We start from the raw sequence: 12398 nt of genomic DNA on the forward strand, positions 1-12398 counted from the left end.
AGTAGATGTCCTAACCGACTTCCCAAAACTATAGTTTGTTAAAAAGAAATTAGTGGAGTGGTTGAAAAACAGGTTTTAATGACTCCAACCTAAGTGTATGTAGACTTCTGACTTCAACTGTACATACAACATTCATCTCAGGAATGTCATCAAAATTCAACAGGAATTTAAAATATTTTGTAAGAATAAGACATTTGGCTTTTACAACTTCCATTCTTCTTGCATACATTCCACTAAGTCTATAGCCTAGTAAGCATTTGGCTGTGCCCGCTATAAAATCTGCTAAACTGGGTATGGACTAAAAAACTTTGATTTGAATACAGGACCAGTCAGAATGGGAACAAATTAAAAGCTTGTGTAACAATATAGCTTCCGTCCCTCTCCTCGCCCTAACCTGGGCTTGAACCAGGGACCCTCTGCACACATTAACTGACACCCACGAAGCATCGTTACCCATCGCGCCACAAAAGCCGCGGCCCTTGCAGAGCAAGGGGAACAACTACTTCAGGTCTCAGAGCGAGTGACGTCACCCGATTTGAAACGCTATTAGCGCGCACCACCGCTAACTAGCCATTTCACATCAGTTACACTTGCAAGAAAAGGGAAAAGACCGATGACAATCTGAGCTACTGGGTGAAGACTAGGATTTCTCTTTGCTCGTAGCTATGTATGGTATGTATGTCTGTGTCATGTGAGGGTGTGATTGTCCCTCAGCCCTGTTTGCAGCCACAGCAGCATGTTGTCCAGTCTCTCCAGCCCCTGCCTATCCTTGTCACCGTGGGGGCAGCTATTGACTGCCTGGCTCACAGGAGACATGTCTATAGTGTCGTCCTCCTCACAAAGGTCTGAGAGCTGACATCCACCACAGGGTCCTACAGACAGAGTGAGTATTTAAAAAAAACAAAAAAAACAATTTTTTTATATATATATAATATGCCTAATAGTACATTCAGTTACTTTCCAGTCAAAAATCTGAGCTGAGAGGGACCACATGGTGGCTCTAACTTCCTCCAGCTCCTCCATTGCAATCTCATCCTCTTTGTCCTCGTCTTCCCCAAGTAGCACATAAAGGGAATTGTACAAGTTTTTAATCGGCTTGCAAGGCGACAAAGTTACATTTTATCATCCAAAGGTTTTCATTTGAGAACATATAACAATGTTATCTGATAGTCCATAACTGAAATAATATGATGTATGCATGTAAGTAGCTGTCATGAACCAGCTACACCAGGATAGTTTAGTTACAAAGCTGACTACCAGCATTAGATTTCAAGTCGTTATAGATCGGTATATGCTTTTTGTTGTTGGACATAACACTAAAATCACCAATTAATCAGCTCAAAGTATTTGTTGTTGTTGGAAACTTGAGAACAGATTTTTCCCACGCATAAATAGAGGCACATTTGTGATCATATCTTCAGGCTTAGGCTACATACATTCTTGCAATCAACATCCAGCAGGCTTACTATTGTTAGGAATCCTAGCTATCACAGATAACTTGATATATTATGTTGTTTTTATGTAGTTAGCTTGCTAGATAATTACTATAGCTAGTCTACTCGCCTTGTTATCAATTTCATTTCACAGACTAATCAATCTGAAAAAACTCGTGCATATAGATATCCAAAATAAAAACAAATTGTTTCTTACCTTTATTGATGTCCTGATCTCAGTGATGTCAGTTGTGAGAAACCTTTCAGGTCCAGTAGAGGAAAGGTGCCTGCCAGTGGCAGCATTCACTTTCGGTAGTCACGCTAAAACTCACATTTTGCTCACTCCTACCAGCGACGCATTGGCGTCAGTCGTTAGTATGGAAATTCAAGATGGCGCTACCCAGACTTCTAATAAACATTGTTCAAGATCAAAATACTAAATATAGAGATTTTTCTGTTACAAGCACATGTTTAGTATTAGTGGACTGAAAACATATTTTTGCTTGGATCTACTTCCTGAAGTTTTTCCATTACCCTTTAACAACCTAAGTCGCAAATATACTAATCAGCAAGCTACCATTAGCCCTTCCAGAGATCGCTAGCTACGTTTTAATTTTGGTTTAGTATTCATGTTAACATTAGACATAGCTATGACCCCAACATGCATTTTAGTTTTCACAAATACTTTTTTAAAATTATTGTACAGTTGATGCCTGAAATATGATGGAATGGTCACTCAGAATAGTCTGCAGTACATAGAAAAGTCTCCCACATCCAACACGAATATTTAGCTTAAAAAGCTTTGTTGTCATGTCCTCTGCTCTGCAATTACATTTTCTTTGGAGTAATCAATGCCATGTCTCCCCATCCAACAATTTCTAGCTTCAAATGCAATGTTATCATGTCCCCTGCTCTTTTGTCTTTCCCATTCACCCTCTGAAGGGCACACATACACAATTTATGTCTCAATTGTCTCAAGGCTTAAAAATCCTTCTTTAACCGGTCTTCTCCCCTTTTATCTACACTGATGGAAGTGGATACCTCTACAGGATCGGTGGATCCCCCACGGGACGATTGAGCTAATGTAGGCTAATACGATTAGCATAAGGTTGTAAGTAACAAGAATTTCCCAGGACATAGACACATGATATTGGCAGAAAGCTTAAATTCTTGTTAATCTAACTGCACTGTCCAATTTACAGTAGCTATTACAGTGAAAGAATGCCATGCCGTTGTTTGAAAAGAGTGCAGTTATGAACTTAAAGTTATTAATAAACCAATTAGTCACATATGGGCAGTCTTTACTATTTTTATCAGAAATGCAATGGTTCATTGGATCAGTCTAAAATGTTGCACATACACTGCTGCCATCTAGTGGCCAAAATCTAAATTGCCCCTGGGCTGGAATAATACATTATGACCTTTCTCTTGCATTTCAAAGGTGATGGTACAAAAAAAAGTGTTTATTTTGTATTATCTTTTACCAGATCTAATGTGTTATATTCTCCTACATTCATTTCACATTTCCACAAACTTCAAAGTTTTTCCTTTCAAATGGTATCACGAATATCCATATCCTTGCTATAGGCAGTTAGATTTGGGTATGTCATTTTAAGTGATTTTTTTTTTTTTAAAGGGGCCAATCCTTAAGAGGTTTTAACAAATTACATCAATAAGGGATCATAGTTTTCACCTGGATTCACCTTTTTATTTAACTTGGAAAGTCAGTTATGAACAAATTCTTATTTACAATGATGGCCTAGGAGCAGTGGGTTAACTGCCTTGTTCAGGGGCAGAACGACAGATTTTTACCTCGTCAGCTCGGGGATTTGATCTTGCAACCTTTCGGTTACTAGTCCAACGCTCTAACCACTAGGCTACCTGCCGCCCATAAGTTGAAGAATGGCAGGAAAGGAACATCAAGTCACTAAGTGCACAGCCTCCTGCCATGTGAGATTGTTTTGTAATGGAAACGGGCCAAGCATAACCAAATCTGGTCAGATTCCCTGTCGAGCGTGAAACTAACCTGCTAACCCAAGAGGTTCTCTCAACAGAAAAAGGCGAGCCTTAGAATAACTTGGCTTCTTGGGGCCCCTACCTGGGTAGGCCTATATCCAAAGGGGTACAGGCCTATCTTGTGATCAGATGCTTGTAGAAGGTGCATTGAGGTGTCCTGTACTTTAAACCTGCTGAATGTCTCTGTTCAGATTACCACAGCCATCAGCTGTCTATCAGGCCAGGGGATTTCTCTGTTTGGTGTGAACTCTCCTCCTGGTCTTGGATTTGCCACTCCTTTCCATCGCCGTCCCTGGCAGCGTAGATGGACAGTTGTGAACCAGGTGGTGCACCAGTATGAATTTTCCCCTCCACATACTGCAGCTGTTGTGACTATCACTTTGTATTGAGTGAAAGTGTTCCTATGTCTTTAGGCTTATGTCTTGTCGTGATAACTAGACCCATGAAATAAGTTATTTGGATTGTTTAGCTTTATGAGTGAAATGTTAGAAAACCTGATGTAATCTAATGTCCGTAGGCAGGGAAGTGTTTGGCAGCAGAAGATGAACATGTTGGGATGATGCACCATCTGACAACTGCTATATTGAGGCCATTTTGTTTTAATTATTATTATTTTTTTAACATTTTTAGTCATTTTAGCAGATGCTCTTATCCAGAGCGACTTACAGTAGTGAATGCATACATTTCATACAATTTCATACATATCATACATTTTTTTCCTGTGCTGGCCCCCCGTGGGAATCGAACCCACAACCCTGGTGTTGCAAACACCATGCTCTACCAACTGAGCTACAGGGAAGGCCAGTTTCCTGTTGATTGAGTGGAGAGAGCAGTGGAGTTGAAGGCGCAGGATTTTTCTTAACTTCTTAAAGCGTTGTTGTTTAAGGGCTTGTTCGTAAGCATTTCACTTACGTAGGTCTGTTGTATTCGGCGCATGTGATATCAAATTTGATTTGATCCCACTATGTATGAAGCACAGCAGAGCTCCAAGCCTTCTGGACCGGTAGGATCCAAATCTTGGGATCCTTCTTTGATGCTCTTAGGGGGCGACTTCAATTGAAATGTTTTGTTAATTCAGGAAATTACTTTTAAAATGTTCATTCTGGAAAATTCTGGATGTATTTACAGTTTGTTTCAAATGATTATTCTGCTCTATCTTGAGTTAATGTATTTAAAATGGAATGATCCCACTACTGCTCATGGAGATGGATTCTGTTGTAACATTCCAGACTTTGATCTGCCTAGTGTTATGGTAACTGCCTCTTGTCACGATGACTCACGCCTTGGTGAGGCGCTTACCATTATTACAATTCACTTGTTACTTCCTTTGAGCCCTCTGGAAGGGAGCTTCTGTCTGCAACGTCATTCTGTGTAGTTTTGTCATGGTCTTGATTTTAGTAGGTTCAGGTGAGGTTAGGGTAATTTCGCAGAAGATATTAAATTCACACACACAAATATCCTGTTGTTTTGAAAAAGCTTTGCCTACGTGTTAGGGCAGTGGTTCCCAACTCCAGTCCTCTTGTACCCCAACAGTACACGTTTTATTGTAGTCAGTAAGATCTACAGAACAATCTATTGCCAACCTGTACACATGTATATCAGCACTGTAACCTGGAACTTATGTACAGGCAGCCCAATTCTGATCTTTTTTCCCACTAATTGGTATTTTGACTGTTCAGATCAGCTCTTAACTTCTATGAAAATATGTGAATGGTCAAAAGAGCAATTTGTGGAAAAAATATCAGAATTGGGCTGCCTGTGTAAATGCAGCCTCTGCCACCCTGGCCTCTGGTTTAAATAACAAGCCATTCTCATTCCTATCCCTTAGAGTATCTAGTTATTAACACCATGGGAGGATCAGGCAACAGTAACATAGCATCCCTGGCCCATCCCTACTACCCCCTGTTGTATCTCTCTCTACCTATATTATTGACACTCAATTAGAAAGTAGGAGTCCATTCGCAATAAGAGTTCAACCTCAGGAAGAGCATTGTGGTCAACTGTAGTGTTGACATTGCAGATAGGGTCTCTGTCAAAGTCCTCCTAACCTATACCCTTCTCCCATCTTCCCTCCAGTCAATACCACACTGCCCTGCTGTGAAACCTCTGTCAACATCTCCTGTTCTCTTTCCATGCCAGTACCACTGAGAGGTTAGGTGAGGCAGTACTTTGCGGTCACCTCAGCCCTACAATAGTAATCTGGCGAGGTGGAAGTCAATGACTTGGGTGTGTTTTAGTCATCATACCTCGTCTCCGTTGTGCTCTCTACTTGCTTTCAACACTGCCACCAACACACAACCCCTCCATCACTTCTGGAGATCAGATAAGAGAAAATCACATGTTGGTGTTTGAGTAAGGTAATGATAGTGTAATGGATTGGAACTCAAGTCTCAATGGAGTTGTGAGCTTCTCAAATGTCCATAACCTGTCAAACTCCCAGGATTTCAGCAGATTAAGTTAAGCCTTTTCAGTTTTTTTCATTTGTTGAAATGTCATTAGTATTAGTGATGTTTAATTGTTGAAAAATGCCTAAGTGAGCCTACTGCTAGGCCTGGCAAATGAGATGCAGAACAAGCCAGAAATAAGGAACCAGCTCATTGCCTGGTGGTTCTGTCTGGCCCGCTCTCCTCCCCCCACGGGGGGGGGGGGGTCAGCTCCTGCTCAGCCCAGTCAAAGCTCTTCTCTGTCCTGGCACCCCAATGGTGGAACCAGCCTCCCCCTGAAGCTAGGACAGCGGAGTCCCTGCCCATCTTCCCGACGACGTCTGAAACCTTACTTCTTCAAAGAGTATCTTAAATGAATCCCACAGATTGTGCTCAGCTTTCTATCAAGTTGGTCTGTGACCCTTGCCTAATTAAAAGCACATCTGATTTAAGAACATGCTGCATGGCCGTGGAAATCGCACACTGTAATAAACCAAGGCTTCATAGAGGTTGTTGACAACTGTGCATCCCAAATCGCTCCCTATATAGTGCACTACCCTATGGGCCTTGGTCAAATGTTGTGCACTACATAGGGAATAGTGTGCTATTTGAGACACAGGGTGATGTCACATCACTTCCCTTTGGAAAGTCAGAAGGTCCTTCACACCATGACAGTGACTCGAGCTTGGAGTGGGAACTTCATCTGGGTTTGTTAACACATGACGCTAGCCTAATTTTACGATTAATAGATCATATGACGCTAGCCTGGTTTTACGATTAATAGATCATATGACGCTAGCCTGGTTTTAGGATTAATAGATCATATGACGCTAGCTTGGTTTTAGGATTAATAGATCATATGACACTATCCTGATTTTACGATTAATAGATCATATGACGCTAGCCTGATTTTAGGATTAATAGATCATATGACGCTAGCCTGATTTTAGGATTAATAGATCATATGACGCTAGCCTGGTTTTAGGATTAATAGATCATATGACGCTAGCCTGATTTTTAGAATTAATTTAAATTTTTAAGACAAATGTTTCATAAAATAGGTGAAAAGTTGGGATTGGGTTTAATGGTTACCGAGTGTACTCTTTAAGCCCATGGGTGATCCAAATAAGCCCACCTCTTAAATAATCAATTTTAATTAATTTCCAAATGTTCAAAACTTACAAACCAACTATGTAAAATGTGATTTAAATGAATCTCCTCTAAAGTTATTCAAATATACTGGTCATTGCTATTCTTCATGAAAGTAGAATGTATGTCCAGTCGTATCCACAGAGATCAATGTGGACTTAGGCTTTAGTTGTTGTTGACCAGTGCAAATCCGATTAAACTAATCATAGACTTCAATCAAGACATGATTAGTTGAATCAAGTGTTTTATTGCTTGGTTAGAACACAAATCTGGGCCTGCTGTGGATAAGAAGCTATGCAACAAGACCATAACACACACAACTTTCAATGAATTATCTGAAAGCTGATTCACATTTGCTGTACTGCTGTTGTTAATTAGTTCAATTTGTCTTCTTAACGTGGATGAATAAAGACGACCATATGACCATGACCCCACCTAAAAGTGCATGAGTAGTTGCCCAATAGTCATATTGTCCCTCATTTGTAGGTCTTCTATCTCTGTCCTTCAACCCTGGTCTTTTTCTTCTAGCTCTGCATCAATGACTGTCCTTTCCAAATGTCTTAGAGTTTTCTAACTGGTTCTAATCTTGGTAAAGGCAGCCTGGCTAGATGCACAATGTGCATAACTGTAGTTTTGATGTGTTTTAATCAACATAAATCTGAACAAAAAAACATTTATGCTCATGTTCATTGAATATTAGGGAAATCAACACACTATCCCCATGTGTTTTTCAATGCAAATAGGAGCATACTAGGCTTAATAGGAGCATACTAGGCTTAATAGGAGCATACTGGGCTTAATAGGAGCATAATGGGCTTAATAGGAGCATACTGGGCTTAATAGGAGCATACTGGGCTTAATAGGAGCATACTGGGCTTAATAGGAGCATACTGGGCTTAATAGGAGCATACTGGGCTTAATAGGAGCATACTGGGCTTAATTGGAACAGGGATTTATGGTGAAAAAGACCATAGCAAAGTCTACTCAAATATTTAGAAACTAATGGTTTGGGGTATAAATATACACTATAGACTACAATATTGTGCAAAGTTATTATTGAACAATATTGCTTTGTCATTTACATTCTGTATAGAGCAGGGTTCTCCAACCCTGTTCCTGGAGATCTACCTGTAGGTTCTCGCTCCAACCCTGTTCCCAGAGATCTACCGTCCTGTAGGTTCTCGCTCTAACCCTGTTCCCAGAGATCTACCGTCCTGTAGGTTCTTACTCTAATCCTGTTCCCGGAGTTCTACCGTCCTGTAGGTTCTCGCTCTAACCCTGTTCCTGGAGATCTACCGTCCTGTAGGTTCTCGCTCTAACCCTGTTCCCGGAGATCTACCGTCCTGTAGGTTCTCGCTCTAACCCTGTTCCTGGAGATCTACCGTCCTGTAGGTTCTCGCTCTAACCCTGTTCCTGGAGATCTACCGTCCTGTAGGTTCTCGCTCTAACCCTGTTCCCGGAGTTCTACCGTCCTGTAGGTTCTCGCTCTAACCCTGTTCCTGGAGATCTACCGTCCTGTAGGTTCTCGCTCTAACCCTGTTCCCGGAGATCTACCGTCCTGTAGGTTCTCGCTCTAACCCTGTTCCTGGAGATCTACCGTCCTGTAGGTTCTCGCTCTAACCCTGTTCCCGGAGATCTACCGTCCTGTAGGTTTTCGCTCTAATCTAGCACACCTGATTCGAATAATTAGCTGGTTGATAAGCTGAACCAGGTTAGTTACAACTGAGGTTGGACTGAAAACTTACAGGAGGATAGCCCTCCAGGAACAGGGTTGGAGACCCCTGGTATAGAGGGAAGGCTTTTTGTGTTAGTGTACCCTTTAAGCCCACCTGAGAAATTTCAAATGTACTAAAATGTAATTTATTAAGTATAACAATGCAAGGTTACTTTAACAGTAAAATAAGACAATGTGTTTAAACATGTAATCTGTGAATGCCTGAAATCAATTATCTTGTTCTAGTTAACCGAATGATGTTGCTACTGTGAGACTGGGACATACAGGCACGACTGATGGCATGAAAAACCCATGTTTTAAATTGGAAAGAAATAGTAATGAATGCTCATAAAATATGCTGTGCATATATCAGCACATCTCTTAATTTTAGATAAAAGATGATCACTTAGAAGGTAAAAAAAAAGATACTTTTATCTGAGTGGAGCCTTTGAAATGTGGAACTTACACAATTGTCAACAACTTAATTAAACATCTGATTGTCTTAGAATAAAAAGGTTATGGATATAACAACTAGATTAATTAGTTGAAACAAACAGCAGAAAATGTCTTATTTTTTATTTTTTTTAATCCAAATATGAAAGTGGTCTTAATGGGTATGATTACCTTAAAGCTCCTGACCTGCTGCGTAAATTCTCCTAACCTGATACGAAGATTCAATTTTAACATGGGTTGTCTAGATGGGATACAACTTTAGAATGGTCCCACCTGATCTTGCCTCCTACCTGCCTTCCATCTTTGAGGACATGTATTTTCATTGTTCGAGCGGTCATTTGACTATCTTGTCTATATAATAGAAAGTCTTGGACCTAACGAAGCAGCTTCTTTCAAACACTTTTATTTTCTTACTCTCTCCATTCTCTCCTGCAGCTTAGCTACTGAAGTCCTGATCAGGATTCGCGGTCTGTCAATGAGGAACTACAGGCTCATCTTTTGCCATAACCTGAAGCAGCCATAGATGACCATTCGATTCACTGCTAGTGAGTGGTGCTGAAGATAAGGTGAACTACTGGGTGTTTTAAGTGCTGAACGGTGAGTACAACAACATATAGGTTTGTGTGAGCATTGAGCTAACATTTTTGTCAACATGTTTAGAACAAATGGAGAGCCACAACACACTGCTGTGGTTGAATAGAGGCTGCAGTCAGTCATCGATGTGTGAATGGGTCAGATCTGGATTTGTTTTCAGACTAATATGCCCTAGGCTGACCTGTATTATAAACTTGGTGGTTCGATCCCTGAATGCTGATTGGCTGACAGCCGTGGTATATCAGACCGTATACCACGAGTATGACAACACTTCTTTTTACAGCTCTAATTATGGTGGTAATCAGTTTATAATAGCAAATATGCACCTCTGAGGTTTATGGCAATATACCACGGCTAAGGGCTCTATACAGGCACTCCGCGTTGTGCGTAAGAACAGCCCTTAGCCGTGGTATATTGGCCGTATACCCCCCCCCCCCCAGGCCTTATTGCTTAAGTAGAGCCATTCTTTAGGGAGGTCGCTGGCCTGGGTAGTGTGTGTTTGTTTAATAGGGCACAGAACACTGAAACCCGTCACTGAAGTGTAGCATAGCTAGCGCTCCAAGCCCAAGCACCTGCTCCCATTAACATTGTAACTATCTATGCTTGTTCTGATGGCTGTCAGACACATGCACATGACACTACTTAATAACCCACTCACTCCGAGCTAGCTGGAACCTGATAACAACTACACTGGATCAGCACTGTCTGGGTCTGATAACAACAACTACACTGGCTCAGCGCTAGCTGGGTCTGATAACAACCACACTGGCTGCCCTGTGTGTGTTTAGATATGTATGTTGGATGGAGAACACAGCCCGTGACAGTGTCTTTCTCTCTCTCTCTCTCTCTCTCTCTCTCTCTCTCTCTCTCTCTCTCTCTCTCTCTCTCTCTCTCTCTCTTCGGTGTGTGTTTGGTGGTGGCGGACATCCAGACCTTCGGAAGCAGCTCGGCTGTGGAAGCGATGAGGAAGAGCCTCTCTCCTTCCCCCAGCAACTCCCTGACGCCAGCCAGGGTTTTTGGGGTTCCCTTAGATGAGGTGCAGCAGAGTGGCCAGCCAGGCCAGGAGGTCCCCCTACTGGTCAGGCACATTGTAGAGTACGTCGAAGAGCATGGTGAGTGGGACATTCACAAGCTGTATTTCTAACGAGAGACTCATTCCTCAGGCATCAAACGGGAGCCAGTACTTCGTCCAATACCTTATTTCCTGTCCTTTCCTTATTTCTTGTCTATCGACCGAGCGCAACACAGGAGAGCTGCACAGATGGGACCTCCAAAATACATGCTCTCTCTCTGGCAAATTAATCACCTCATTGAGCATTACATTTACCTTGAGGTATATTTTTACGTGCACTGTAAATCCCATTATTCTGCCACTGCCACGCTTCGACCTGTCGTCATTTCAGCCTCTGTAATCAATCCCCACTGGCGACGCTTCGACCTGTCGTCATTTCAGCCTCTGTAATCAATCCCCACTGGCGACGCTTCGACCTGTCGTCATTTCAGCCTCTGTAATCAATCCCCACTGGCGACGCTTCGACCTGTCGTCATTTCAGCCTCTGTAATCAATCCCCACTGGCGACGCTTATACTTGATTGACATGCACACACAGATGATAGGGTGTAGGTTATTATTTAGGAAGAATCTGCTCATGTTCCATATAGCCTAGCCAAACTACTGGCCGAAAAATAATCATTTAGTCATGACTGTCCTCCTTGCAACATGATGAACCAAACATGTAGTTGAGAGATCTTCTCTTCTCACATGCTTCTTCTGTTGCATAGCTTTTTTTTTACCAACCTCGACTCCTTTTATACTATGAAAGGATGGGCGTAGGGGGGAAAATGAGCTAGTCAATCCAACACAGGCATAATGCTGCAACTCCACAGGCATAAACATCCATTCAGTTCCTATTACCATGACAGGGATTCTCACTTGTTTTATCTCCAGGTAGCTTATTAGTCAACTGAATTCCATTTGACATCAGGCTGTAATACATCACACACACCTTTCATTCACCTGCCAGTCGCCATATGAATGATAATTGTGCAGTCCAGAAATTAATCTGTCTGTTTGCACTCAACGGGATGCCATCACTGTAACTTTATAAGACCTCTGTGAGCAGCAGGAGACCAGGCCAGCGAAATGCTGCTGGAGCCCCAGTGGGGTTTTATAGGCTGGGTGTGGAGAGGAGGTGAGCAGGGGGCCTGCTGCTGGAGTCCCAGTGTGGTTAATTAGTTAGGCTGGGTATGGAGGGGAGGTGGGCAGGGGGCCTGCTGCTGGAGTCCCAGTGTGGTAAATTAGTTAGGCTGGGTATGGAGGGGAGGTGAGCAGGAGGCCTGCTGCTGGAGTCCCAGTGGGGTTAGTTAGGCTGGGTATGGAGGGGAGGTGAGCAGGGGGCATGCTGCTGGAGTCCCAGTGTGGTTAATTAGTTAGGCTGGGTATGGAGGGGAGGTGAGTAGGGGGCATGCTGCTGGAGTCCCAGTGGGGTTAGTTAGGCTGGGTATGGAGGGGAGGTGGGTAGGGGGCCTGCTGCTGGAGTCCCAGTGTGGTTAATTAGTTAGGCTAGGTATGGAGGGGAGGTGGGCAGGGGGCTTGCTGCTGGGGGTCCCAGTGGGG

General features: G+C 42.5%; 1 protein-coding gene across 4 annotated transcripts in view; it reads left to right on the forward strand.

Moving 5' to 3' along the window:
* Window positions 1-12398, forward strand: part of LOC115205442 (protein FAM13B) — a 76384-nt gene that overhangs the window by 10117 nt on the left and 53869 nt on the right. For all 4 annotated transcript variants that reach the window (XM_029771422.1, XM_029771421.1, XM_029771420.1 and 1 more), the window contains exons 2-3: window positions 9624-9785; window positions 10714-10894. In XM_029771422.1, coding sequence (XP_029627282.1) covers window positions 10744-10894 — 151 coding nt within the window. In that variant the 5' untranslated portion in view covers window positions 9624-9785; window positions 10714-10743. The remainder of the gene's footprint in view (window positions 1-9623; window positions 9786-10713; window positions 10895-12398) is intronic.

This window comes from Salmo trutta, chromosome 13, assembly GCF_901001165.1.
Source record: "Salmo trutta chromosome 13, fSalTru1.1, whole genome shotgun sequence".
NCBI classification, from domain to species: domain Eukaryota; kingdom Metazoa; phylum Chordata; class Actinopteri; order Salmoniformes; family Salmonidae; genus Salmo; species Salmo trutta.